Source organism: Elephantulus edwardii, unplaced genomic scaffold (genome assembly GCF_000299155.1).
Source record: "Elephantulus edwardii isolate Elephantulus edwardi_28Jun2011 unplaced genomic scaffold, EleEdw1.0 scaffold00011, whole genome shotgun sequence".
Classification (NCBI taxonomy): domain Eukaryota; kingdom Metazoa; phylum Chordata; class Mammalia; order Macroscelidea; family Macroscelididae; genus Elephantulus; species Elephantulus edwardii.
In genome coordinates, this window is record NW_006399761.1 from 4,653,857 (window position 1) to 4,680,790 (window position 26,934).

Here is a 26,934-nt window from a genome sequence, read left to right on the forward strand (position 1 = left end):
GCTGAGTCGAGTCCACTCATAGGGACCCTACGAACAACTGTCCTGACCCCCATCCAGTCCTGCGCCACCCTCCTCGTCCCTGACACAGTCGTGCCCGTTGCTGCGGACACTGTGTCAGTCCATCTCATTGAAGGTCTTCCTCTCTTTTGCTGACCCTCTGTCCTTCCAAGCGTGATGTCCCTTTCCAAAGAACAACCTCTCCTAGCACCATATCCAGAATAGGAGAAATGGAACGTCATTGTTTTTGCCCTCAAGGAGTGATTGGCTGCACTTTTTCCAAGACAGACCTGTTTGGCTTTTCTTTTTTATGTTTGCAGTCCATGGAATACTCAGTATTCTTCTCCGATATCACAGCTCCCAGGCATCTGTTCTTGTCATCCGTAGTCACTACCCAACTTTTAGATGTGTAGCAAGTGATTGAAAATACCATGGCCTGAATTGGGTGCACGTTAGTCTCTGACTCCTAGCAACCTTATAAACAACACATCTGGCCCTTACTATATCTGGCACCTTCCTCATAATCTCTGATAGTTATTATCAGTGCCGCTTTTTTTAAGCCCCAGAAACCCTTCCTCCGTGTCATGATGTAGACACGTTCAGTGTATAAACTATGAGAGGTGCTGGGCTTGATGAGCAGTGATGGGGATCTCAGAAGCTGGTCTTTTCTGTCTGTTTTCTGCATGCTGGGGTTCTGTCAGCCCTCTCATACCTTTGCAGAAGTGTGCGCATGAGGGCCAGCAGCACAGAGGGAGGCCTGGCCGTCGTGGCTGGGAGGTTGACTGTCAGAAGAGCAGTTAAGTGGTTTCTCTAATATCTGTTGTCAGGTGTGCAGACTGCTACGCCCCCCCATGGAGGTCAGGCTCCACTGGAGATAGTTGTTCTTTACCATTATGTTGGAATTGACTCATAACTGGCTCTCAAGCAAGTTTCCAGAGACAGTAAATCACACAAGAGGAGACTGGCCTTCTTTCTCCTGTGGAGCAGCTGGTTGGTCCGAACCTTGTGCCTTTGGGATTTCAGCACAGCGTCTTGCCACTCGGCCACCAGAGCTCCCATCCACTGGAGATGGTGTACACATAGTCCCTCCAGAGCATGGTGACAGGACACTAGAGGGGAAAGTTATTGCCAACAGAGGCCGAGTTTGAACAAAGGCAAGGGCTTGTCCTGCAGTTGTTGGTATATTATTAGGTTGAATCAGTCACAACTCTTGGCAGCCCTGTGAACAACAGACCTGGACCCTGTCCTGTGCCATCCTCCTCATCCTGACACCTTTGAGCCCGTTGCTTCACTGACTGTGTCAGTGCATTTGGTTGAGGTTTTTCCTCTCCCAACTCTTCACCTTTCCAAGCTTGATATCCTATCCAAGGAACAGCCCCTCCCAGCAGCATGCCCAAAGGATGTGAGACAGAGCTGCTTTTCTTTGAAGGAGCCTCGGATGCACTTTCTCCCCCCAACACATACCTATTCTTTGGCAGCCGTGGGGATATTCCGTGCTCTCTTCCGGCACCACAGGGTTGAGGGAACTGCTAACTCCGTGCGATTGCACACAGTGCCCAGGGTCGTGGGAAGGGGGCGGGATGTGGAGCATGAAGGCTGGGAGGCCAGGCCAGGGATTGTGGCCTTGGACATGGCTTCACCCTCAGCCTCCTCTACCCTTGTGGAGGGAGGTCTCCTGGAACAGGGCTGAACATGAACACCCTGCATCTGTAGGCAGGGTCAGAACGCAGGCTCAGAAGAGGGTGGCTGGTGGCACGCCAGCCCAGCCCACAAGGATGTGGGTGAGGAATTCCCTGCGGGGGTCACTCCCGTTAGTGGAATGTCAACAGTGTCCGTCCAGGCCCCTTAGACACCAGCTCAGCTTTCATCCATTTTACTTCCAAGCACATACCGTGGTCAGTGGTCAGCACTTCTGGGGATGTGGCGCAGCAGTGGGCCGGGGGGCTTCATCCACAGGAGGCAGGTCCACAGAAAGCTTGTGGGGGGGCAGTCTCTGTCCTGCTGGTGCACAGCAGAATGCTGCAGGGCCCGTCTGTGCAAGGGGCCTGGCCCAGAGTCCCCCTGGCTAGGCACCTTAGCTGCCTGTTGGAAGGGCAGCCTGGGGCTCTGGGTTGGGCTTGAGTCTGCATGTTCCCCGAGAGGGCTTCCCAGCCTCACCAGCAGCCCTGATCCAGCCACTAGGCCTCCAAGCTTCTCTCTCCCGAGATGTAGCCATATCCCACCCTTCCTCCTAGTACACACCAGCCCCAGCAATACCTCTGCTCTGTTCTTTCCTGGTCCTAAATCTGATCTGAAAACACAGCACTTGATCTCTAGGCAATTTCCTAGCATTCTCAGTGGTCTGGTGGTTAAGGAGCTACACTGTCCACACAAAGGTGGACAGTTCAAATCTCCCAGTTGCTCTGTAGGAAAAGGATGGGCAGTCTCCTCCTGTTCAGTTTATAGCTTCAGAAAACTATCTGGCAGATCAGCTCTGAGTTGGTTCCAGTTCAACAGCAATTATTTCCATTCAGGGAGCCCAGGCAGTGTAGTCCGTAGGGGCTCGTGCTGCTGACCCAGACGCCTGTGCCTCTCTCATGCATCGAATCCCAGTGGCTCGATGGGAGAAAGATGGGCAGTCTCCTCTCGTGTGATTCCCAGCCTCTGAAAGCCCGCTGCAGGGTCTGCTATGAGACAGCAGTGAGAATTCCTGCCCCTGAGACTTGGATACCGTGACTGCAACAGTGGGCTGGAACCTAGCGGACGATGAGGATGGCCCAGGACTGGGCAGGGTGCCAGCCAGCTGGTCACAGGCCTCTGGGTACTTACTGGCACATAACAGGCGAAAGTCGTCTGTGGACTTGGGTCCACGGAGCCTCTGGGTGTAAGAGGCCCGATTCTCACTGCCTCCCGCGGGTCAGCGTGGATTCCTGCATGGTGTCCGCCTGCCCGCCGTCTGCCTGCCTTCTGCCCGTGCCTGTCACCGTGAGCCGGACCCACCTCGATGCCAGTGCCTTGGGGATTTTCCCCAGTTGTGAACATTGTCTAGCAAGCTTGTTGGGGCCTGAGTGGCCCCACCCCGTTCATCGTAGGCAGCAGCCCTGGCTAGTGATGGGCTTCCCCTGTGATGACTGCTGTTAGTTGTCAGCTCTGAGGTCAGCTGGATGTCTTCGTGTTATATTTAAAGTTTTCAGTTTTGTTATCATGTGCTGTACAGTCAAAGCCGACTCATAACTGACCTTCCAGTGGTTTTTCAGAGGCTGTAAATCGCATGAGAGGAGAATTCCACTCCTTGTCCCATGGAGTCTCTGGTGGATCCAAGCTGCTTGCCTTTGGATTGACAGTGCAGCCTTCACCCACGAGGCCAGGCCTACATTTTCATTACTGTAGCTTTTTTTTTCATCACTGTCTTTATAAATCTGATATTTTTTTTTGTCTTGTGGGCTAAAAATATGAAAATTTACTGTTTCAGTATCTACTTCCTGCTTCTTCAGTTATGTACACATTAGATATATATTTATATATGGATATATATATAAATTAACAGTCATACATGCAGCTTGTCATAACTTGACTACGTCAGTAAGTCAGTCACTACCCGGCTTGGTGAACGGCCTCAGGCTTGAACGGCCTAGGCGCCCAGCTCCATGGCCCCTTCCCCCGGATCCTCGCTGACAGATTGAATCCACCAGCTGCTCCACAGAAGACAGACGGGCAGCCTCCTCCCACGTGATTTACTGCCGCTGAGGACCTGCTCAAGGGTCAGCGATGGGTCAGTTCCTCCTCGAAGGCAGTTTTGAGCTGATTGTACTGCGCACTTCCCGGGTCCTTTGTCCTGGTAGCACCCAGCCGTTTCCCCTTTATTCCCATTCGTGGTCACAGCCACACAGCTCACTACGTGAGCCTTGACAATTTCAGATTGAAAGCGATTCTGAAACTGTTCTCTCCCTCCGCACAGTAACTATTTACCTAAATGGTGATCAAACAGGATCCTAAAGGGCAGCTGGCTATTTCAGGAAATTCAGTGAAAAATTATTTGTTAAAGGAAAACATGACTCCCTTCTATGAAGTGTCGGGGGGAAAGTGCGCTGCTTCTTGTTAGGTGCCGTTGAGTTGACTGCATCTCGTTGCTGCCTAAAAACCACAGAGCTGAACCTCTCGGGCCCCATCTCCTCCTCCAGGTTCACGCCCGTTGTTCCACCCCCTGTCAGCCCATCTTGTTGAGGATCTTTGAGACCCTCCACGTGTCCAGTCACGGTGTCTTTTTTCCGAGGACTGGCCCATCCTGACAACGTGCCCGAAGTGTGAGAGACCAAGGTTTTCCATCGTTGCCTCAACAAACAGGTCTGTCTGGGAGGCAGTGCCTGCCGGGTGCCCCTTACAGGCAGAGATGGTGAAACCTGGTCTTTAGGCTTGTCATCTGGAAGGGATCATGTGAAGAAAGAGCGTCAGAGATAGAGAGGAAGACCCTGGAAGAGATGGGCTCACAGTGACGACAGCAGTGGACTTGAACATGTCGGCGGTCATGAGCTTGTTGCAGGATTGGGCCGGGTTCTGACGGGTTATTCACCGGAGTTCCTGTGGGTCATAGTCACCTCCGCAGCATCTAACAGCAACATCGTACACTGATAGGATTTCGTTAGCATTACAACGAGAATCTTAATCCCAGATGGGTTTCTGTTCACAACTGTCTGGGTGTAGGAGTTACATCTCGCACTTTGAGGATGATGATTCAGTGAATGAGACACCTTGTGGTGAGGATATGAATGAGATGACTCAAGACTTGTAGTCAGACTTACCAGGGTCCAGGGACACGTCAGGTATGCAAAGGGAACACGTGGATGGACCTGACGGTCACTTACAAGCAGTCAGTGGCTTCACACTTTGACAGTGATAATGAAGAGAAACTGAGGCACAGAGAGCAAGAAGGCCCCCCATCGTCTATCCAAGACCGCCATACCCCCAAACCTTCTGCCTCCTGTGGGCTCAGGCTGTGTGGTCTGGTGGGCAGGTTCCTGGGGTCCCCCCTGCGTAGGAGCGCTGTGGCTGCAGCCCCCCCTTGACTGTCTGTTTCTCCCGCAGCCTGATGTTCACCAAGGTGAAGCTAGAGCAAGTGCTCAAAGGCCCGGAGGAGGCCCTCGTGACCTGCAGGCAGATGCTGCAGCTGTGGCAGACGCTGTACAGCTTCTCGCAGCTGGGGTGAGTGACACCACCGTCCTTCGTCCCTCAGCGTGGGAGGCAGGGTCCGCGGGCAGTGGTTGCCGAGCAACAGTGAGTGCCTGCGATGTCTGGCGGTCTGGGGTGGTGGAGGACATTAGGAGAATGTAGAGCTCACTGGATGTGGGGCTTTTGACATTGACCGTCTACATGTAACCACTTAAGTAAGGCTCTTCCTCTGTGAGACATAAAGACCATGTGAATTGAGAGAAGGGAGAGCTGTTTATGTTGCGCACATTAGCATAGATTGGGCTCATCACAGAGCAAACTGAGATTCAGAGACCTTAGAACTTTTATCCAGATTAGTCATCCAGTAAGTGGTGCTGCTGGGACTTGAACCCTGGCCGCACGAGTCTTTCTTGGCTCCGTCTGAAAGATGGAGTGTGGGTCCTGGAGGACTACCGTTACTCCTGCCATTGTCCACGGTCTGTCCCCTGCTGTCGTCTCCAGCCAGGATTGGTTTTCTAAGTAGAAATCTCTTGTTCTCATTCAATGAGAACTTAGCAGGTCCAGTCCACAGGGTCTCCAGTGGACAGGAGCCCATTGTTTACCTGGGTGCCCCTGGGCCCTGCCCCATGTTTGCCTGGGTGCCCGCAGGCCCTGTCCAGTGTTTGCCTGGGTGCCCCTGGGCCCTGCCCCATGTTTGCCTGGGTGCCTGCAGGCCCTGTCCAGTGTTTGCCTGGGTGCCCCTGGGCTCTGCCCGGTGTTTGCCTAGGTGCCCCTGGACCCTGCCCGGTATTTTCTTGGGTGCCTTGGTCCCTGTCCAGTGTTTGCCTGGCTGCCCCTGGGCCCTGCCCGGTGTTTGCTTGGGTGCCTCAGTCCCTGTCCAGTGTTTACTTGGGTGCTGCCCAGTGTTTGCTTGGGTGCCTTGGTCCCCGTCCAGTGTTTGCCTGGGTGCCCCTGGGCCCTGCCCTGCCCTTTTCTGGCCTTTAGAGGACCCTACTCTGGTGGATCTTTGTGTTTTCACAGAAGCTCTGGACCCAGAATGAGTCGGTGACCTACTTTGCAGGGAGTTGTGTTGCTAACACAAAGACTGTTCTTCTCTAGTGGTTCAATCCACCAGTGGCTCCGAGGGAGAAAGACTGGCAACCTCCTCCCATGCAGTTTACAGCCCCAGAATCCTGCCAGAGGCCCGGCTCTGAGTTGGTTCTGACTCTACAGCATTGAGTTGAGGAGGTTTTCCAAATCCTTAGTAGACAGTCTGGTGATAAGGAAACCCCAGGGCAGTCAGACAGAGTAAAACACCCCTGAACCCAAGAGATGCTGGGGTGGGACAGGACCAGCAGGCAGAAGCTGCCAGGAGGGGTCGCTGGTAGGGGCTTTTTAGCTGGGTACTCTGAGGGCAAGGGCCGTTGGTGACCTCATTCTGCTTCGTGGAAGCAGCACCCAGATGAGGCTCGAGGGCAGCGGGAGTGTAATGGCTGTGAGGGTTCCCGCTGAGCCCAGCTGTCAGCCTTATGGAAGACCACGTCCCACCTCCGAGAGCCAGGCAACCAGGAGCTCTCCCCTGAGCAGGGCAGTGGTGTCTGCCTTGAGGTCCCCCAGTGAGCTGAGAGTCTGCTGGGCCTCATCCTCGCCTGCACCCCAGGCAGCTCCCCACCAAAGACAGGGAGGCTCAGTTAGGAAGTGGGCCACCCAAGGCTGATGAGGGCTTTTCCAAGTTCTGTTAGCTTAGTGTTAGTCAGTTAGCTTAGTGCTGTCAGTGCAAAGGTAAGCATTTTGAATCCAACAGTTGCACTACAGGAGAGAGACAGGCAGTTGCCTCTCGTGTGATTTATTGCCTCAAACCCCGCCCCCCGGAGGGTCAGCTATGGTCAGTTCCCACTCAAGGGTCGACAGCAAGAGCTTTCCCGGGGAGCTCTGGTGGCGTTGTCCATGGCAGTGTCACTGCTGAGTCAAAGGCGTCCTCCGGTCGATTAAGTCCACAGCAGCGCTGCAGTGCAAGGTCTCCTCCCATGTCATTTACAGCCTTGGAAACCCACTAAGAGGGTCTCAGCTCCATTAGCTGGTTCAGGCCCTGAGTTGAGTTGAAAGGCTTTCCCAGGAGAGAAAACCCAATCTTTGAGCTCAGTCCATTTCCTGTTGCTCTTCCTCTGCATTTCCAAGATTTCCGTCTTCACAGGCCACCTCTTTCTACCTCAGAGTGGCTGGTGGATTGAACTGCTGACTTTTTGGTTACCAGCTTACCTTGTCCAGGGAATAGAGCGGATTCTTTTCAGAGCCTGGGGCTACAGAGCGGAGACCAGGGCTGGTAAAGGCTGCTTTCAGGACCCACCTGTCCGGGCCAAGATCTACAGTCCGAGGGGCCAGCGTGCCACAGCCTCCTCCCCACCCCCAGCCTCCCGCTCCCTCCAGAGTGTTCCTGTATCTCCTGCTCAGCTCCCTGGCAAGCTGTCGTCCGCTCTTTCGCCTGGACAAGCCCCACCAAGCGGCAGAACCCAGTGCCAGCAAGTCAGTTCTGACTCCTAGTGACCCCACAGGCCCAGTAGAACTGCCGCACAAGGTTTCAGAGTCCGAGATCATTTGGGAGGAGCCTGGTCCTGCATTAGGTAAAGCGTTCAACAGTTGACACAAAGACCAGCAGATCATTCCATCGCAGTTATTAGCCTAGGAAGCCCTGTGGAACCACTGTCAGTAAGGTTGCTGTGACTCGGGATCAAGTCGATGGCATTGAGTTTGGTGGTTTTCTTGCTTGTTTTGGTGTCTAATCTCCACGGCAGCGTTGCCACATCTCTCTCCCAAGGAGTGGCTGGGGTGTTCGAACTGCCAACCTTTTCCGTTAGCAGCCAGGAGCTTAACTGCCGCATCACCAGGGCTCCTTACGGTCTGAGGGGCCGCTTCCGAGGTTCTGGTCACCCATCAGGACCTGTCAGATGTCCTCTATCAGGGGGAGTCCTGCCACCGGCCTCCATACGTTTGCCCCTTTTTTGCGTCTTTGCTAATCCCTCGTCTTAGGCCATCTTCCCCCGAGCAGGAACCATGCGAACCTGGAACCAAGTGACAGGAAGTTCCCTAGATGCTTCATTTCTGGAGCCCTACAAGAGCCCTTCTCAGGGTTGAAAGGGGGAATTAGTAAGGAACATCTTAGGTGTGCTGCTTCCCCAAGCCACTCCATGTTTGCCACCTGCCAGTTTTTTCATTTACTCTTCACAACAACCTGGTCAAGTCAACACCTGCTTTCACGCCAAGAGGTCTGAGGCTTAGCGAAGGCTGGGCAGTGGTGGCCCCGTGATTTTAAGCTCATGGCTGGCTCCCTTACACTCCGTCGGGGAACCTTTCAGGAATGGGAAGGGGGTGGGTGTCTCAGTTTCCACGTGCTATGAAACAAATGTCCACAGGCTGTGTGGCTTGAAACACAGATGTTTATTGTCTACCAGCTCTGGAAGCTGCAAGTCCACATTCAGGGTGCTGACCAGGCCATGTTCTCCTGGAAGGCTCTAGAAAGTGATCTGTTCGTGGTCTCTCCAGTTCCTAGTAGCCTCAGGTGACTCGTGACAGAATAACCCCCGTCTCCAGCTCCATCATCACGTGGCCCAACCACCTCCTTCCCACACTTCTGTGTCTCTTTTATAAGGACAGCTGTCATAAAGCACTCACGGCCCATTCCAATGACTTCACTCATGTTCATTTGACCAATATGCAGCAATGCTGAATCTAAACAAGGTTCCATTCACAAATGAGATTAGTGTGTCACCCATAGGTTCTGGGTGCAATTCAAGACGGTCCATGAGATGAGGTGACACAGAGACTGTGACAGTGGACTTGATCGTGGCAGAGGCCATGATGGCACAGGACTGGGCAGGGTTCAGCTCTCTTGTTCGTGGGGTCTGTGAGCCGTAATCCACTTGATGGTCCCTTGTAGCCAGTCTGGAAATGGTGTCTCATCCTTCACAGAGGCAGTGCCAAGGTCACTGGTGACCCAGGGAAGGGTCATGGCTTTGGGCAAAGGGAAGGGTGTCACCCTGATGACGTTCTAGATACATGATGGGGCTGAGGCCCGGTCGGGAACAAGAAGGTAGGAGCTGGGTACACAGAGGAGAACAGAAAGGACGTTAAGGGGGCCAGAAACCTGAGCAGATCACAGGTTGAGGAATAAAGTGTGTGGTCAGAAGACTGCTGGTCCAGCAGACAGGTCAGCGCCATGTGTGTGCATGCATATGTGTGTGTTTGTGCAGGCATGCATCTGCCTGTGTGCGTGTGCAGGCACGCGTCTGCATTGGTGCAGGCATGCATCTGCCTGTGTGCGTGTGCAGGCACGCGTCTGCATTGGTGCAGGCATGCATCTGCCTGTGTGCGTGTGCATGCATGCATCTGCGTTCGTGCAGGCATGCATCTGCCTGTGTGCGTGTGCAGGCACGCGTCTGCATTGGTGCAGGCATGCATCTGCCTGCATGCGTGCATACATCCACTCAGGTGAGGCAGCCTCCCCTGCCCGGCTCTGCCTCACGCCTGGCCCTCTCTGCCTTCCAGCGGCGTGGAGAAGGAGAAGGATGGCAGCTTCGGCGAGGGCCTCACGCTGAGGAAGCAGAATGGCATCCACCTGACCCTGCCTGATGCTCATGAGGCCAACTCAGGTAAGAGACGGGCGGGGCCTCCAGTCACAGGGTCCCCCGCCCACTGTCCTGGTGTGGCCCAGGGAGGGTCTGGCGGAGCTGAACCATCCCTACTGCTGCAGGCTGCTGCCCAGGCCTGTGCTTGAGGACGTCTGTCAGCGACGACCATGGAGGGGTGACCACTGACCGTGGAGGAGGTAGGGGGCCTGGACTAACCAGAGGCAGACCCACCCTCCTGGGGCTGCAGTGGAGACAGGGGACCAGCATGGAAAGACGGCTGTGGAATACGAACGGGTTTCCCCTAAGCTGACGCTGGAGATGAAGCTTCTGTTTTCTCAGTAAAATGAGTCAAGTAGGAAGGAATGGATTAAGTTTATAAAGCTGGTTGGTTTTCCTGTAAGAGTCATGCTCCAATCCAAAAAACTGAAAACTCTTGACTTGTGGTCAGATCAGAACCGAGCCATAGCTGACCCTCCAGCAGGTTTTCAGAGGCTATAAATTGCACAGAGATTGTCCAGCCTTCTCTCGGAGCAGCTGGTGGACTCGAAGCACGTGTGTGTGGTAGCAGTGCAGCTCCTTATCACCAGGCCAAGATGTAGGGAATCCAAGTCAGTTTCAGAACCACAGATTCACATTTTTAAACTGAAGACCCTTGATTCAAGCAGAATTTTGAAATGTCAAACATATATTCCTTTTATACGATCATTCATGTACATTGTTTTTCATATACCTCACATTTCATACAATCACTTAAATTGTATTTTCTAGAATTAATCACTTTTACGCTGTGCCTGTTACCAAGCTGTCTTCAATCCCCCGAGTCTTCCCTGTTCCTTCCCGCCCATCTGCTCACTCACCTACTGACTTCCCTCCCGGTGATGCCCCTTCTCCTTTTTCTGCCCCCTTCTTCCCTTCCCTTTTTGAACATTTACACACATCTTCCTAGTTATCCTTCTGTTTTCATGATAAAAGTCTTACGTAGTATTTGTTCTTATAATAGCTCTCACCTCTGCTCTATCCAGAGCCAGTCTCGCTGCCTCCGACACACCTGCCACCATTTCCGCAGTCGCTGAATCATTTCATCTTATTCAGGGTCTTCCTCTTCTGTGCTGTCCCTCCACTCTTCCAAGCATGATGTTCTTCTGTAGGGCCTGGTCCCTCCTGGCCATATGCCCAAGGTATGTGAGACAAAGCTTCAGAATCCTTGCCGCCAAGGAGCAGCCTGGTGTCACCCTCTCTAGGATAAACTTGTTTGTTCTCTTGGCTGTCCATGGTATGTTCAGTACTCTTCTCCAGCACCACGACTCAGAGGCATCAATTCTTCGCTCATCCTTGGTCATTGTCCAGCTCTCTGAGACATAGCAAGTAATTGCAAAGATCATGGCCTGGATCAGGCATACCTTAGTCTCCAAGACTGACATCATTGCTCTTTAGCACTTTTGAGAGGTCCCTGACAGCAGCTGTTCCCAGAACAATTCATCTTTTGATTTCTTGATTGGTGGTACCAAGAGATTTGATTGTAGAACAGAGCAAGCTGAACTTGTTAACAGTCTCAGTCTTTTTTCCATCCATCATGGTGCTGCCATTTGACCCAGTGGTGAGAATCTGTCTTGATGTTGAGCTTCAGTCCTTATTGAAGACTACAGTCCTTGACCTTCTGCAGCAAATGCCCACAGTCTTTCTCAGTTTCAGCAAGCAAGGTTGTATCGTCTGCATAATGCAGGTTTGTTCATGAGTCTTCTTTTCAATCCTGATACCACATTCCTCCTCATAAAGTCCAGCCTCCCAAAGGCATAGAGACAAGATGCATCCCTGACACACTCCTTTCCTGATTTAGAATCATGAAGTGTTTCCTTGCTCTGCTCTGACGACTGCCTCATGGTCCAAGTATAGGTTTTGCATGAGCACAATCAGTGTTCTGGGATTCCCATTATCCTCGAGATTAGCCACGGTTTGCTGTGATCCACATAGTCAAATGCACAGTCAATGAAACACAGACTTTCCTCTGGTACTCTTTGCTTTCAGCCAAAATCATCTGACATAATGTGTCTGGTGCCACAAACTCTCCTAAACCCGGCCTGTATTTCTGTCAGTGTACTCTCCCAGTCGTTTTTGGATAATCTTCAGCAGGATTTGCTTGTGTGTGGTATCAGTGATATTGTTCAATAATTTCCACACTCTGTCAGTTTGTCCTTTTTTGTGGAATGGGAATAAATACAGATCTCTTCCAGTCAGTTGGCCAGATAGTTGTCCTCCAGGTTTTTGGCACAACCTGGTGAACTCGTCTTTCCCAGTCAGTCTTTGTTAGAGCTCTGGCAGCCTAGTGGGTAAGGAGAAAGCAGGCATTTCAGATTCTTCAGGTTCTTGTGATGTCTAAGAAGCCTTGGTGGTGTAGTATGTTCTCTGTTGTGCTAACAGAAAGATTGGTGGTTCGAAACCACTTGGTGCTCCAAGGGAGAAAGTTGTATCTTTCTATAAAGACTTAGAGCCTTGGAATCCCCGTGGAAGACTGCTCGGAGTTGATTTGACAGTAGTTGGTTTGATTTTGAGGTGGGTTTAATGTCTATGCCGTCTTACCCAATATACCACTTGTCTGGTTTCTTTTTACTCCCTCTTGTTACACACTGAGGCACCTCTTGTTTTGCTCCAGTGTTACAGGCGGTGGTACGGTGAGCATCACAGTCTCCATTTGTAATTCTTTTCCTTATCCTGCCTGACAGCCCCACGGGAAGCTCCTCTCACCAGCTGTCTGCAAGACGGTGGGGTGAGAGTGCTGGTGAGTGGGTCTAGGTACCAGCTTTCCATTAACAAGGCTGATGTAGGGGACCGCTCTCTCCCCATGGGGCTGACAGTTACTGCCCTGGGCTTCTGATTTCGAGTCCTTGGACCCTGCCACTCAGCCCTCTATTTCTCTTGCTCCACAGGCTCTCAGCGGGCATCGTCCATCGCAGCCTCTCGGCTGGAGGAGGCCATGTCGGAGCTGACCATGCCCAGCTCGGTCCTGAAGCAGGGACCCATGCGCATGTGGACCACGCTGGAACAGATCTGGCTGCAGGCTGGTGAGTGACTGACTCTGCAGCACCCACCTGCCTCCATGCAGGCCTCTCAAGCACGCTGAGCCCTGTCTCGTCCTCTGAGGGTGTGAGGACCCCCAGCCAGGTTTACCTGGACAACAAAACGGGCCAAGGGTCAGGCCTGGAGTTCCAGCTCCAGCCATCTTTCCTTTGCTTCAAGACAGAAATGCAACCAGGGGGCTCCTGAGAGGCCGGGCTGGTGCAACTCCGTCTCACATAGGTGGGCATGCTGTCAGGAGAGGCCAGGCCTCCTGCTGGGAAAGGTGGGGGGGGTCAGAGAACGCGAGGAAGGCCCTCCACGTGATGGGCGGACAGAGCGGGTCACCTGGGCTCGAGCATGTCGGAGGCGGCGAGGTGGGTGCAGCGGGGCTGGTTCAGATCTGTGGTTCACAGGCACGGGGTGAGTTGTGTCAGTGGTGCCGAACAAGAGCTATAATTCAGAATAGTCAGACGAGGGTGACTTCCCTTGCTGTTAGGATAGCTTTGCAGTCCTGCGCCCAGAGACTCGGCTCCTTTCATTTAGGGGCTCAGATACCCGTCAGTTATGCTGACTCACGTGGTCCAGGACGGCTCCTCCCCAGTCACAGCCCAAAGCATGAGACTCCCGAGGAGGGGCCAGAGGGGGCTCTTCTCCGTGTTAGACGATGTTCTGGAGTCTGAACGTCTCATCCTCGAGATCCCGTGGCAGTACCTTAGTCACATGACTCAACCTCACTGCAAAGGACTCTGGGAAATGTCATTTTTCTGCTGCCCACCGGTGGCCTTGTGGGGAAAGTGTTGCCTGGCAACCCAAAGACAGGTAGTTTGGATCTACCAGCTGCTCTGTGAGAGAAAGGAAGGAAGGCAGGCGGGCAGGCAGGCAGGCAGGCAGGCAGTCAGTCTCTTCCTTCCTGTTCAGTTTACAGCCTCTCAAAATCTCCTGGAGGTTCAGCTATGAGTCAGTTCCAAGTTGATGGCACTTAACAACAAACAACCTATTATGCCCATGTGAGTTCCTGGGTGCTGCAAACAAATCATTAAAGCGCTCAACTGCTAACAGAAATGTTGGAGGTTGAAGTCCCCCCAGAGGTACCTCGGAAGGAAGTGCAGTGATCGTAAAAAAAAAATCATCTGGTGCAAACCCCATGGAGCAGTTCCGAACCAGCCTGAGCCGCCCCAAACCGGGAGTCGGTGTAGCCCAGTATTCTTTTTCTTTTCTTTTTTCTTTTTTTTATGTGTCCCACTAAAAGCCAAGGATCTATCAGTGTAGAAGAAAGCAAGAGCAGACGGTGGGCTGTGGTCACAGCTATCTTCCGTGCTGAGAACGGGAGGTTCTGGAAGTTTGCTCCTAGTGAACTCTGGTCCCCATTTTGGCACCATCACCAGCATGAGCATCTACCGAGCTGCTGTTGCGTGAAGGCCGGCCAGGAACCTCTCCAGGGCGGTCCCTTCTCCCTAGAGCCCCCCCCCCCCCCCGCCCTGTTCTGATAATATGGTCATTACAGCCCCTGGGTTCCTCTACTTCTGCATGCCGATTCCACCAGCTGTAGCCAATTTCCAGGAAGGGAAATGCTCCCTTTATCATTTGGAACAAGTTAATCTCTCTGGTTTGGTTTAAGATAAATTACGCCTCAGTCTGTTTTGCCAGTTAAGCCCCATCCTGACTTCACTCTGGTTGGGAAATGTCACATCCTTCCTTTCCCAGCTCCTGGGGTCCCCTCCTCCCGTCGCAGGCCGCCTCCCATTCCAGTTCAGTGAGAGAATCCTCCCAGGGGTCTGCTCCGTGGAGACCACCTCAGGGGTGCTGCCTCTGGCAGAGGGGCTGTGCCCACCTTGAGGTGTTTTCCTAAGGGATGGGATACCTGTCCCCCCCGCTCATACCTGTCTGGACGGGGCAAACTGCGGAGCCGAGTTGGATGTGGGAGAGCTCACCTGTACTGGAGGCCCAAGGCTCATGACCACCTTGCTTTGAGTGAAAGTGACCTGAGCCTCAGCCCCCAGATGCCCATTTATACCAGGCCCTTAGCTCTGCGGACAAGCCTTCCAGTGGACTGGGGAAATGAGGGTGAGATCCCTTAGTATATACTATGGGCTCTGGTGGCATAGTGGGTAAGGAGTTGTGCTGCCAACCCAAAGACAGGTGGTTCGAATCCACCTACAGCTTCTGGATAAAGATGGGCAGTCTCCTGTATGCAGCCTGTGAAGACCTGCTGGAGGGTCAGCTAGCAGTCGGTTCTGGCTTATTCATTATATAATCCTAGTTAATGGGGGAAACTGTTTCCTCCTCTGGACCCCGTGTTCGCCTCTGCATGTCATGTCTCTCTCTCTCGCCTGGGCGTTTCCCTGTCCTCCTTCCCGCCCCTTTCCCCAGATCCCTCCCTCCCCCCCTCCCCCATTCTGGGCCCTCTTCCATCTCCCCGTTTCCCTGCTCTGCCATCTCCATTCTCCCCTCTCGGCCCACCATCCCCTCCTCCCAGCTTTTTTATTCCCTACAAGGTGCAAGTCAGGACCCCAAGCCCACCAAGCCTGTAACCCCTTCAGGAACTTAGTGAGGTCCCTGCTTTGGATCCCTGTAGTTTGTACACGACAATGGAGGGTCTTGGACTAACTTGTAGAATCTTTTAGACTTTTAGTTTCTGCGTTACTTCCCTGGAGTTCTCCCTCGTCCCTCCCTCTCACCACACCTTTGTTGTTGTTACAAGGTGCCACTTAGCCAACTACGACTATGGTGACCCTAAGAACCACAGCTCCGACCCTTGCCCTACCCTGTGCCATCGGAGCCCGTTGTTAACAGTCGCTGGGTCAGTCCATTTTCTTGTCTTCCTCTCCTTCTCTGACCCTCCACCCTTCCCAGCAGATGTCTCCATCCAAGGACTGGCCCCTTTTGACAACATGTCCAAAGTATGCGAGGGAAGTTGTCACCCTCCTTGTCTCCAGGGAGCACTCTGGTTGTACTTCCTTGCGGACAGACTTGATCATCCTTCTGGCAGTCCATGGGATAGTCAGTACTCTTCTCCAGCACCTCAGTCCAAAGGTGGAGGTTCTTTTTCAGTCTTTTTTAACTCATTGTTCAACTTTCAGATACACAGGACGCAACTGAAAACACCATGGCTTGGATCCGGCGCACCTTAGTCTGTAAACATATCCTTGCTCTTAGCACTTGGGGGAGGGCCTTGACAGCTGATTTCTTGAACACAAGTCCTTCTGCCTAGTTTTAGTGCCCAGGTGTCCAGAGGAGTCCAGTTCCTGGGATGGGACGCTTATTTTCTTTGCAGGGGACTAGGGCGGGGTGTCATTTTGATGACCCCACTGGAGGTCGAGGCCATGGACCAGGTTCTCTCCAGGTTCTAGCCTCCAGCCTCCTCCTGAAAGGTCTAAGGCCAGGGTCGTCTTAGTGGGCACATCCAATCTGAGAGACCACCTGAATGGCCTTCGGGCAGGCCTAGGACACTCACTCCCTCAGCTCAGCCTCTGGGTACGTGTCTGTGGAGACCACCCCAGCCCCAGGCCTGGATTGAGAGGTGGGCAGTGGTGTTGACATCCTGTTGATAAGGGGCCAGGCTCTCCCCCGATCTCTCCAAGCTCCCGGACAGATGGTTTCCGTTTTTAGCCCCAAGGAAGGCAGACACCAAGCAGGAGTGTGTGGAGAAGGTTGATGGAGAAGAGGGGACACACGGGGAGTGAAGGAAGCTCGAGAGGGTAGTCAGGGCCCTTTTACATGTGGCCTCCATGTGCGGGGGTGATGAGAATACAAGGAGAATCCCCACGTGGGTGTTTTTGTCTTTCAGGGTGGGCTGGGGGTGACCGCAGGGCCCAGCGTCCAAGGCAGGGCAGGAGTGGACGGGGCGCAGGCGTGGTGCCACCTCTGTGGCCACAGCATCGTAGGGAGCTCCACGTTTGGTAAATGGTGGGCAGGCCTGAGGGTGACTCCCTGGGGACCCAGACTGGGATGAGGGGTGCTTCCTGCAGCGCAGAGGCCTGCCCACACACACCCTGTGTCCTGGTCCCTCCTAACTGGGCCCAGGCTTATTCGTCAGGACCTGTTCTCGCTGCCTTTGGCTGGCTGGACAAGCCCAGGGCCTCGACTGGCTCCCCTTCAGGATGGAGGGAACCAAGGCGGCTGCTGTAATGGAAATCTGTTGATGTGGAGGCCTTTGAGGACGCTCTGGGGAGGCACCAGGCCCCGGGGAAGCAGGGTGGCAAGTAGTAAACAGCTTAATGAGCCAGGCAGGGGCCATGTGGGCCAGGGCTGGGGGAGCAGAGCTGGTGCCCAGCTCCTGACAGTGGAGGAAGCTTCCAGACACGGGTGCCCACTCACTTCCTTCTGTCCCTGCCTGTCCCTGTGACCTGGGCAAGTGGGCTGGGCCAGGTTGTACTTGTCAGTCCGTCCGCTTGCCTGCAGCCCCCAGGAGGGCTTTCCTGAGTCCCCGGCCGCCTCCTGCACGTACACTCACAGTCGCCCTGCGTCTCACGTCAGGATCTGACGGCTCTTCTCGTGGGAAGACCGGGCTCACGGCACTTGTAGTTGGCTGATGACTACAGTCAGAAGGCAGCCTGCAGGGAGCCGGGCGGCTCAGGAAGGGCCCTGACCAGAGCTGACCGCCGGGCTGAGGTGGCTTCACTTCAGAGCTCAGATATGACCAGCGCCGCCTCTGTCTTTTCCTCCAGAGTCTCCTTTCCACCAGAGAACAAAGTTCCCTCGGGAAGCCCCGTGATGCTCGGGGGTGTCCTTGTCGGGCCGCCCTGACAGTCAAGCCTAAGTGCTGAGCTGCAGGCGTGGTCTTAGGCCAGGCACTGAGATCACATGGCTGGTCCGCGTTTTCAGCCTTTCTAAGAGCGTTCCGTGAGATTATCTGTTCTCCACCCCACCCTGGACACATTTGATTAGCCTAACCTCAGGGCTTACTTGGTAGATGGAGAAAAACCCTAAACTTGGCTAGCCATTTCGCTTTATTTGGACCCATAGTCAGCACCCGTGGTGGCAGCAGGCAGGAAATCTGCAAAGTGCAGAAGAGCAAGGTGCTGGTTTTAAAGCCTAAGGTGCGCCTGGTGTGAGCCACGGTCCTTTCAACTGCTTCCTGCGCTTCTGAAAGTCGATCACTGAGTAAGGAAGACGGAATCAGAATCACTGCCTCTGAACGGTGTTGGCGAAGTTTTAAAGAGCCCATTTCATACACGGACTGCTGCAGGACAAACAGGTCTGACTTGGAGGAAATGCAACCAGGGAACTCCTTAGAGGGAAAGCGAGTGAAATTTGGTCTCACATAAAGAACAGTTGGAATGAAGTCAGTCACGGGGACACACACGTCCCCGCAGCCAGGCTCTGGAGGCAAGCACCCCATGGAAGCCCTGGCGTCATAAGTTACCCTTCCCCGGGCGTGGGCAGTTCCTTGCCTCTCAGTGCCAGTGTCCTCATTTGGGGAGTCGAGTGGCACTAGAAGATCCTGTTCCTCCAGGCTGGGTGAGGCTGTCGGTGTGCCCGGCGGATCGTAACTCGATTCATTGATCTCGAGTTGGAACCGACTCATAGCTGACTTTCCAGTGGGTTTTCAGAAGCTGTAAATTGCACGGGAGATTTATAATCTCCTGGGAGATTGCAAGCTGGGATTCCAATCTCCTGGGAGATTGGGAGCTACAAACTTCTGGGTTAGTGGCCCAGCGCGCTCTCCACTAGGCCGCCTGGAATATGGTCAGCACCCCGAAAGTGATCACCTAGCGTCACTCCCGCACACACCCGCCCCCAGTGAGCTGTGACTCAGTGTCCATCACCAAACCCCGGGGCCTGGCAGTGCAGTGTGGGCAGCAGCACCCCTCCAGCCGTCCTCACCCCCCACTGCCCTTCTGGTTTGCAGCTGAGCTGTTCATGGAGCAGCGGCACCTCAAGGAGGCGGGCTTCTGCATCCAGGAGGCGGCAGGCCTCTTCCCCACGTCGCACTCGGTGCTCTACATGCGGGGCCGGCTGGCCGAGCTGAAGGGCCGCTTGCAGGACGCCCAGCAGCTGTACCAGGAGGCGCTGACGGTGAACCCGGACGGCGTGCTCATCATGCACAGTCTGGTGAGTGTCCGCGCTGCCCCGCGCTCCTCCACGGGGGGGCTCCGGGGTGCTGCTGCCCTCTGGCATCTGGGGAGGGGGCGGCGTCCTCTGTCAGAAGAGACAGTTCTTCAGAGGTAGAGTTCTCGGGGCCAGAGTGCACAAAAAAACAAAACTAGAAGGGTTGACTGTGGTCTTTGTGACTTCCTTTTTTGTCTTGGGCTTGGTCCTACGGGCTGGCTCTGTTGCTCACTGGATCCTTGTGTTAACGGCACATCCAGTCTAGGCAGATGTCACAGTGATCATCTTGGTGGGGGCCCTGCAGACCCCTCAGGCTGAGAGCAAGCAGCCTCATTTCAGAGCATGTCCTCTGGGCAGGGTTCTCGTATCAGGTGAACTTGAGGGCCTACTGAGGCTCAAGTGGTAAGAGGGCCTGCAGCCCCCAGCCCTCTGCTTGGGACTTGTTCATGGACTTAGGTACCAGGAGCTTCCTGGTAGAAAGGAGGCTTGAAGATAGAGTGCTGGCGGCCTTGTCCAGGCTTTCCTCCTGGGCGATCATGCACAAGTCTCTGAACGTCACTTTTACTTCCCCGTCCGGGGGGAACCTCTGGTCCAGGAAATACTGGTGAGTGGCTGCTCCGACGAGTGCTGTCGACTCTAGGCCATGTTCTCTGGGTCTTCCTGCCTTTAGTTGTTGCTTTCAGAAAGCAGGTGTCAGAACAAATGGAATGATCTGAAAAGGATAAAGCCTGTATGTGCATAAGTGAGTTTTGAAATACAGCTTTGGGGAGCCCACAGCTAATAACATGGTGCTCCCTTCACTGAATCCGAGTCCCCCCCTCAGACATCACTTGGAGAACAGGGTGAGGAGGCGGTCCTGAGGAGAACGGGGGAAGTTCAGGAGAGTGACTCCAGGGTGTGGGGGGCATCCATGCCAAGAGGCCTGGTTTGTTACCGAGCAGCATGGGGAGTGAGATTTCAACTCTGTGTCAGGACGGTCGTTACAGTTCTTCGTCTGCCACAAACCTGGTATCCTTGGTGGGCCTGTTGCCAAGAGATGCTGATGTCCTTTGGAGGAGGAGCTGGGCTCGGTCATCTTCCGGAGGTCCCTCCAGTCTTGAGGACTTGGAAAAGGGACCAGAGCACAGATTCCGGGGACACAGAGTCCTTTTGCTTAGTGTGTGTGCAGCAGTGCCCCAGCCCACACCCCACCCGCCCTTGGCTTGGCCAGTGTTTGCTCTTCACAAGGCTGTCCTCCTGACTCCCACGGTCCTGACAACGGCCTCTGACAGCGCCCTGTCCCAAGGTCACAGGCAGAGACGGGGCATACAGGCTCTGCCGCCAGGAGACACTAAGACCTCACCTTCCACCTCCTGACACCCAGCCAAACCAGCCACACTTCCAGTAGTGAAGTCACAGTGTACTGCGTTCCTTTTATGCTTATTATTGTTCGTAGCAATCTTCCGGAAATGGAAGCAGTTTCCTCAGGCGGGTTTCCATGGTGACCGAATAGCGGCCCAGAGTGGCTTCCTGCAGCTGCTGCTGAAATGGGTTCTTTCTCTTCCTGGGGTTCCTGGCTGATTCGATGGAGCTGGAACCCGGCCTGCCCGCTTTCAGTGACAAGCAGGCCAAAGGGCTGGTGTCGTGGACAGTCCTGTCCATGCACTTGGTTCCTGCCAGCATCCTGCGTGGCTGCAAACGGAAGAGCAGACTCCCCTCCAGGGAAGAGTTTACGAAGTGCTCTTTCCCCAAAGACGGGAAGGCTTTGGCATGGGCCTTCCCTCAGCCAGGGGTCTTCCCGGAACTGGCCCGGGAGGCAGGAAATCTATCATCTCATTCTGGCTCTGGCCCTGAGTCAGTCACATGATTACGGTTGATGCCCCTTTGTAAAATGCTGGAGAATCCTCATTGTTCATACACCATCGTATTAATCATATGAGGTGATGGTGATGCATGAGAAAGCACCTCTAAAATCTGCAGCACAAGCCAGGGAAGAAGATGCAGCATGTGCACCCCACCCCTCCAGGCTGGGCAATCTACCTGTGACAGACATGGCTAATCGATCACAACAGCCCCCCCCCGTGACAGATGACAGACATAGCTAATCAATCACAATATGTTCCCTTCCCCCCCCCTTCAGACTCTGACCTCTGACAGACTTGGCTAATTGATCACAGTACTTCTCCTTCCCCTGAACACAAATGTGGCTTCAGGAACCTTATTAACAAAGTGAACCACTCCCAGGCAGTCCAGAAGGTCTAGGCATTTATGTTAGGGGGTCATTGTCAAAATAGTCAAGGGGCACCAAGAGCTGTATCTGGTGGCTCATCTTTTTTGAACTCCAGAGCTTGATTTTGGAGGAGGGACAACCAGGGTGCTCCTTGGAGGCAGGAATGGTGACATTTCAGCTCACTTGATTTGGTCATGTTGTCAGGAGCTCGTTCTTGGGAAAAGACATGCTGGAAAAGGTGGAGGGTCAGAGAGAGAGGAAGACCTTCCACAAGGTGGACTGACTGAGAACTCGAGCAGGGCCGAGATGGGGAGGACGGCGCAGGAGAGGCAGGTTCAGAGCTGTTGTTCACAGGGTCTCTGGGACTCAAGGTCCGTTTGTCAGCACCTACCAACCATACAGGGTTGACTTTGCTGTTTACTAGCCAGTGAGGTCAGTGCATGCCACAGACCAGCCCCCTGCCCAGCTAAGCTCCCAGGAAGCCTGCTGGGAGTGGACAGGCTGCCACCTGCACCTGTGGGACACTTTGGCCCTCTTCTCCCTGGAACAAATTCCAGAGCACAGGACTTTCCTGACCCCTCTTCAGTCCAGGTCCTGGGCCCCTTACCAACTCCTGCCCCGTGCAGTGATGGAGCTCTCTGCACCTGCTCCGTCCTGTCTCCCCAGAGCTTTGTCTTCCTGCAGCACCCCAGAAGTGGGCCCCCCTCCTCCTGGCGCACCCTGGCAGTCAGGGGCCACTGTGAGCCCTCGGCTGTGAGCTTTGACTTTTGGACTGGAGTTTGTGCAGCGGTCCTGGCCACGTGCCCACGGTCCTGGAGAGACAGGCGCCAGCCTTGTCTCTTGGCCTCACGCGCTCTTGCCTGGTGATGAATTAGGTCCCACACTGTTCCCTCTGCTGACGGCTCTGTACGTGCATTTGAGGGATGGAAGGAGCCCCTGCCGTAGGATTTGAGGTCAAGGAGCTGCACAGTCCCCCTCCCTGATGGGAAGGCTGACAGCAGTGCCCCCCCATTACTGGAAGCCACGTGATGCTTCTACACCTGGGTGTGTCTGTTGTACTTGATGTCGAGTAACACATCAGGCCCTTCTGATCACATGGGACGGTGGGCGGGCTTATGAGAGCAGAGAGCTGACAGATCCACAGAGGAGTTTCTGTCACCATGTGCCCTGAAGCTTAGTCCACCTTGGACCAGGCTGGCTTCACTTGGGTTGCTGGAGGGTGATAGTCATCTGCTGTGGGGTCCACGGCCCGGGCAGGGCCCTGACCACCCACTGTCCTGAGCTGCCTGGATTGGGTTTGGAGCCCATGTCAGAGTTTGAGGGCTGTGTGCACCGTCTAATCCTGCCTGAGCTGCACTTGCATCTGACTTGCCTAAGTTCCACCAAGCTCTGTCCCCATCTGTGAACAAGGACCGCAGCGGGGAGCACCAGGGCTGCTGCTAGAATGAGGTCACGGATTCTGTGTCGATGGCACAGTATTGAGGTTATTTTTGTCGTTTTTCTCTGAAGTGTGGATCCCAAGATGGGCCCAGGATCTCCTCAGGGAGCACCCATGTACACAGCTGTGTCCTAGACCAGAATGTGCAGATCACCCACAGGGTGGTGAGATGTGGACATGGTGTGAGCTTAGGGTAACCTTAGCTTTGGGGGTGGGGGGTGCTCAGTGGGAGTTGCCTGAATCAGGAGGAGGAGATTCGGGACTTCTCAGCTCTGCGTTGGTCTCTGAGGCCACAGACAAGCTGTGAAGGCCAGGCCCTCGCGTGACACGGGTCTCAGCCAGCTCTGTAGTCCCCTGGCTGATGGAGGAGAGGGGTCCTGGGCTTCTCCCTGCCCCTCTGTCAGAGCTGCGTCTGGCATCTTAGAGGGCTCGGCAGCCTAAGGAAATGGAAGGACCTAGAAGTCTCCCTTCAAAAAAAGTTATTGTTTTATTGTGATTTGAGTGAAAGTTGACAGAGGAAACTGATTTCCCAAACATTCTGTAGGTAAGATGTGGCAGAAAGGGCGGCCCCCAGAGAGGCGACCTTCACCACCGGGACAGCTTTGTAAGCCAGGCTCCAGAGAAGCCCTGGGGGAAGTGGTAGGGTGCTTTTCTATAGTGACAGGAGTTAAATGACAATGGACCAGACCACCTTAGTATGGAGAGCTGGTTCTGCAGGTGACCCTCCCACGTTAGGTCGCCTCCCGGGGTCGTATTAGCACTTTACCCACCTCCTCCCAGTGTTTCCCCTTTCCACTCTTCCTCCTCCCCTGCTCCTTCCTGTCTTGGGCAGATGCTGTCCCTTTGATCTTGAGAAGGTGACCTTTTGGCCACCGTGATGTTAGTGGCACCTTCAGTTGTGTATGTGTTGTGTGGCTGGAGTGGCTTCTGGTCAAGGCCTGAGAGGTGGCAAAAGAGCCTTTGGTTTTCAGAGGCGCCTCCCTCCGTGCGCGGGCCTGTCTGCAGGACCGGAGAAGCAGTGCTGTTTGTTGGCAGAAAAGTTCCAGGGGAATGCCGGGTTGCTTCATTGAGCAATCTCCTGTTCATTCCTCCTCAGACTGCTTAATCTGAATTCCCTGATGGACAAAGGGAAGAGGAAGGATTAGAGAAGCTTCTGGAAGCTCAGTGCCAGGTGAAGTTAGGCTGTTGTTGTTGGGTGCAGTCCCGTCGAAACTGCACCACAGCGAACCCTCCAGTGGGTTTTTAGACAGTAAATTGCATGGCACCCCACGCTGACCTCCGGGTACACTCAGGGACCTTGGCTCTGGTCACTAGACTGATGTGTGGGCCCCTGACGTCCACCAGCAGCTCTCTGACAAGGACGAGAGCGGAAGTTCTATAATCTGGACATAGACTCCAGGTGGAGCGTGTAAGGGAGAAAGGGGCGGTGCAATCACAGCCTTGAAAACCCGCCGCAGGACGAGCCGAGTCGGTTCTGCCTCGATGGCACCGACAGCAGCCGTAGATCATGGTGGCACCGCTGATCTCCCTCAGCCCTGGACTCCTTCCCCTTGTCCAGTACGCCATATGCCCCACCGGGCTGCCTCGTCAGAGAAGGAAGCTTGGGAACTGCTCCCCAGCAGGGCCTTTTCCTCTGAGGGGACAGGCTTGGCCTTTCAGCCAGGTCTCAGGCAGGCTGGCGGTTATTTGTAGACGTGGGGCCAGCTGAGATGGGGGGGCAGGTTGTCATCTTGGCCCCTATGAGTCTGGTCCCCCGTCGGGTAGGACAGGCGAGGCTGACAAGGCTCCGGATGCTGGAGCCCTGTGCCTCCCTCGCAGGGAGTGTCTGGCTGGCGGGGGTGAGGGGGCCCCCCCACACCCCAGGCTCAGCCCCAGGTCCCCAGCCACGGGCCCCTGGGACCAGAGGTTCCAGCTGATTCCCCACTTCCCAGCTGGAGAGGCTGTTAGAGAATCCCAGGAATGCATCTTGAGGTCAGAAAGAGAATTCCCAAAATAACTCGTATAAATAGTTGAGAAACAGGAGCTCTGAGCCTGGCCCACAGCAGGCCCAGCATGGGGACTGGTTCCCAGGGCGGTCCCCAGCCCGCAGGACCCTATTCTTCTTGGTGCCTCTTCCCACCCTGACAGGGAAGTTCTCAGAGTCTGCACAGTGGAGGGGCCCAGCACTCAGGCTTTGCCACGCTCAGCCTGGGGGAGGCCTGACTTGGTGTCTAAGGTTGACACCCACCCCTACCTTCTGTCCTGTCAGGAGTGGTCAGGCAGGTGGGTCACCTGCTCCTTCCCTGACACCCAGGAAGTGCAACAGGGCATTCTAGGGTCCTATATTCCATAAACACCATTCAGGCCCTCTGTTCCCTGTGGTGGGGCGCAGTCAGGTGTGGGTGGTGAAGGGTGAGCAGTGATGATCCCCTCGGAGACCTCCTGTGGGCAGCAGGGAGCCCGGAGTGGGTGGTGTCTGGGGCAGGTGTCCGTAGATCGGTTACAGCCAGGGCCGCAGCCTTTCAGGCTGAGGTCGTCACCCCCTTGGGGGAGCATGAATGACCCATATTCCCTTCAGTCGGAGGTCTGATATCCCCACGAGAGGGACTGTTGTCATCACTGGGGGCCACAGGATGGTCCGTGCACTTGTCATCACAGAGCTGGAGCCCCGGGCGGTTTCCCCACAGTGACCCGGCTGCACATGCCTGCCCCTCACCAACCCCGCACCCTTCTCCAGCTTGTCCTTTCAAACCAGAGCTCAGCGTCCAGGCCTTGTACTTCGCCCTGGGCCCGGCCACCCTCGGTCAGCACTGGCAAACCACAGAGCTCTGATGTTTGGGGTTCACTCTGGTGCCAGTGCTTCCCCATCTCTCGCTGTGGGCTCTCTCCACCAGGCCCCCAGGTCCCGCTCTTGTGCTGGTGCCCTGCTGGCCAGACTAGGCACTGTTCCCTGGTCCTTGGCACCCTGACCCAGCCTGAGGTGCTGGAGGTCACCCCCTGATCGTCATGATCCTGGGGTTAGATCCCCTGCTCCCCTGAGTGCTGGCCCCTGTCCTTTGGGCCCGCCCAAGCACAGCCTCTCACTTAATTGGTTGTGTGCCTGCTCTCGGAGGACTTAGGAAAGCAACTTGTGCATCATCCCAGTGGGTCTCCATGGCAACAGAGGGCCTGACTTGGGGAGGGTGGGGAGGAAAATGGTTCAGCTAAATATGTGCATGGCCACCCGTAGGCGGCCGCCCAGCACTGAGCAGGCCCTCCCTGTCACATTGGCCAGGGTTGCTATGTTCAATATCCCCCCCCTTAAACAGCCAGTGTCAACAGGAGAGGCAGCAAATCCACAAGCCCCAGCTGACTCTTCTTCCTCACTCCCCCTGCTCTCTGCCCACCGTGGGTGGGAGGACTGGAAGCCAGGTTCATTTCCTACCCCCTTTTGTGACATTTGTCGCTTCCACCCTGCTGGCTGCACCCCAGATAGTGTCTGAATCTAACAGCGGATAACAGAGGTGCCGCTCTCTTGGGAGCAGGTGGGGTCATCTGGACCTTGTTAAAACGTGAATTCTGAGTATCAGGGCTGGAACCAGTAGGAACCTGGGCCACCCCTGCTCCCCGGGCCACCAGAGCCCTGGCAGGCAGCCCCGTCGATGCACTGAACCCCCTTCAGCACCCCGGCATGAAGCGCACTGAGGTCACTCATGGCCCATTTCCTGAGTAGAATGCTTGTCTACATGGCCCGATCAGAACCCACACAGCAGCCCGCAGGTGGGAAGGTCAGCTTCACCGTGGACAGAGCAGAGCTGGGGCGGAGTGGAGCCTGGACAGTCAGCTGCCTTCCCTCCTTCCTGACCCTAACTGCGCCCTGTGTTTGGTCTGCAGGGCCTGATGCTGAGCCAGCTGGGCCACCAGAGCCTGGCGCAGAAGGTCCTCCGGGATGCCGTGGAGCGGCAGAGCACCTGCCACGAGGCCTGGCAGGGCCTGGGCGAGGTGCTGCAGGCCCAGGGCCACAGCGAGGCTGCTGTCGACTGCTTCCTCACTGCGCTGGAGCTGGAAGCCAGCAGCCCTGTGGTGCCCTTCTGCATCATCCCCCGGGAGCTCTGACCACCGGCGCAGTATGGGAAGGACAGACACACAGCACAGGAGCTCAGTGGCGAGGACAGAAGCCCCTTATAGGGGTCGGTTGCTGAGAAACACCTCTCCAGCAGGCCCCACACCCCACTTTCCTTCCTGGGCCTGCGTGCTCGCTCACCTGGGCTGGGTGGAAAATATTTGCATCAGAAGCAAATCCTTTATCTCCTTGGAACTCAGCCCTGAGGCTTCTCTGGGCGCAGAAGGAACCAGGGGCCGGCCCTCCCCCGGGTTCCCCCTGCAGTGTGCCAGGCCGCTCACACTCATTTGGGCTAACTTCCCTGCATCATTCCTGACAATCAAGTCCCCAGCTGGGCACAAGCCATAGTCCCCAA

The 26,934-nt window shown here is 55.0% G+C and overlaps 1 protein-coding gene across 2 annotated transcripts in view; it reads left to right on the forward strand.

Annotated features, from left to right (window-relative positions):
- Positions 1–26,573, forward strand: part of TTC7A (tetratricopeptide repeat domain 7A) — a 127,277-nt gene extending 100,704 nt beyond the window's left edge. The window contains exons 15-19 of one of the 2 annotated variants that reach the window (XM_006880897.1): positions 5,059–5,175; positions 9,664–9,767; positions 12,671–12,805; positions 18,652–18,854; positions 26,351–26,572. In XM_006880897.1, the coding sequence (XP_006880959.1) occupies positions 5,059–5,175; positions 9,664–9,767; positions 12,671–12,805; positions 18,652–18,854; positions 26,351–26,572 (781 nt within the window). Of the gene's footprint in view, positions 1–5,058; positions 5,176–9,663; positions 9,768–12,670; positions 12,806–18,651; positions 18,855–26,350 lie in introns of both variants that reach the window. The other variant, XM_006880896.1, reaches the window with a different exon arrangement.
- The last annotated feature ends 361 nt before the right edge of the window (positions 26,574–26,934 follow it).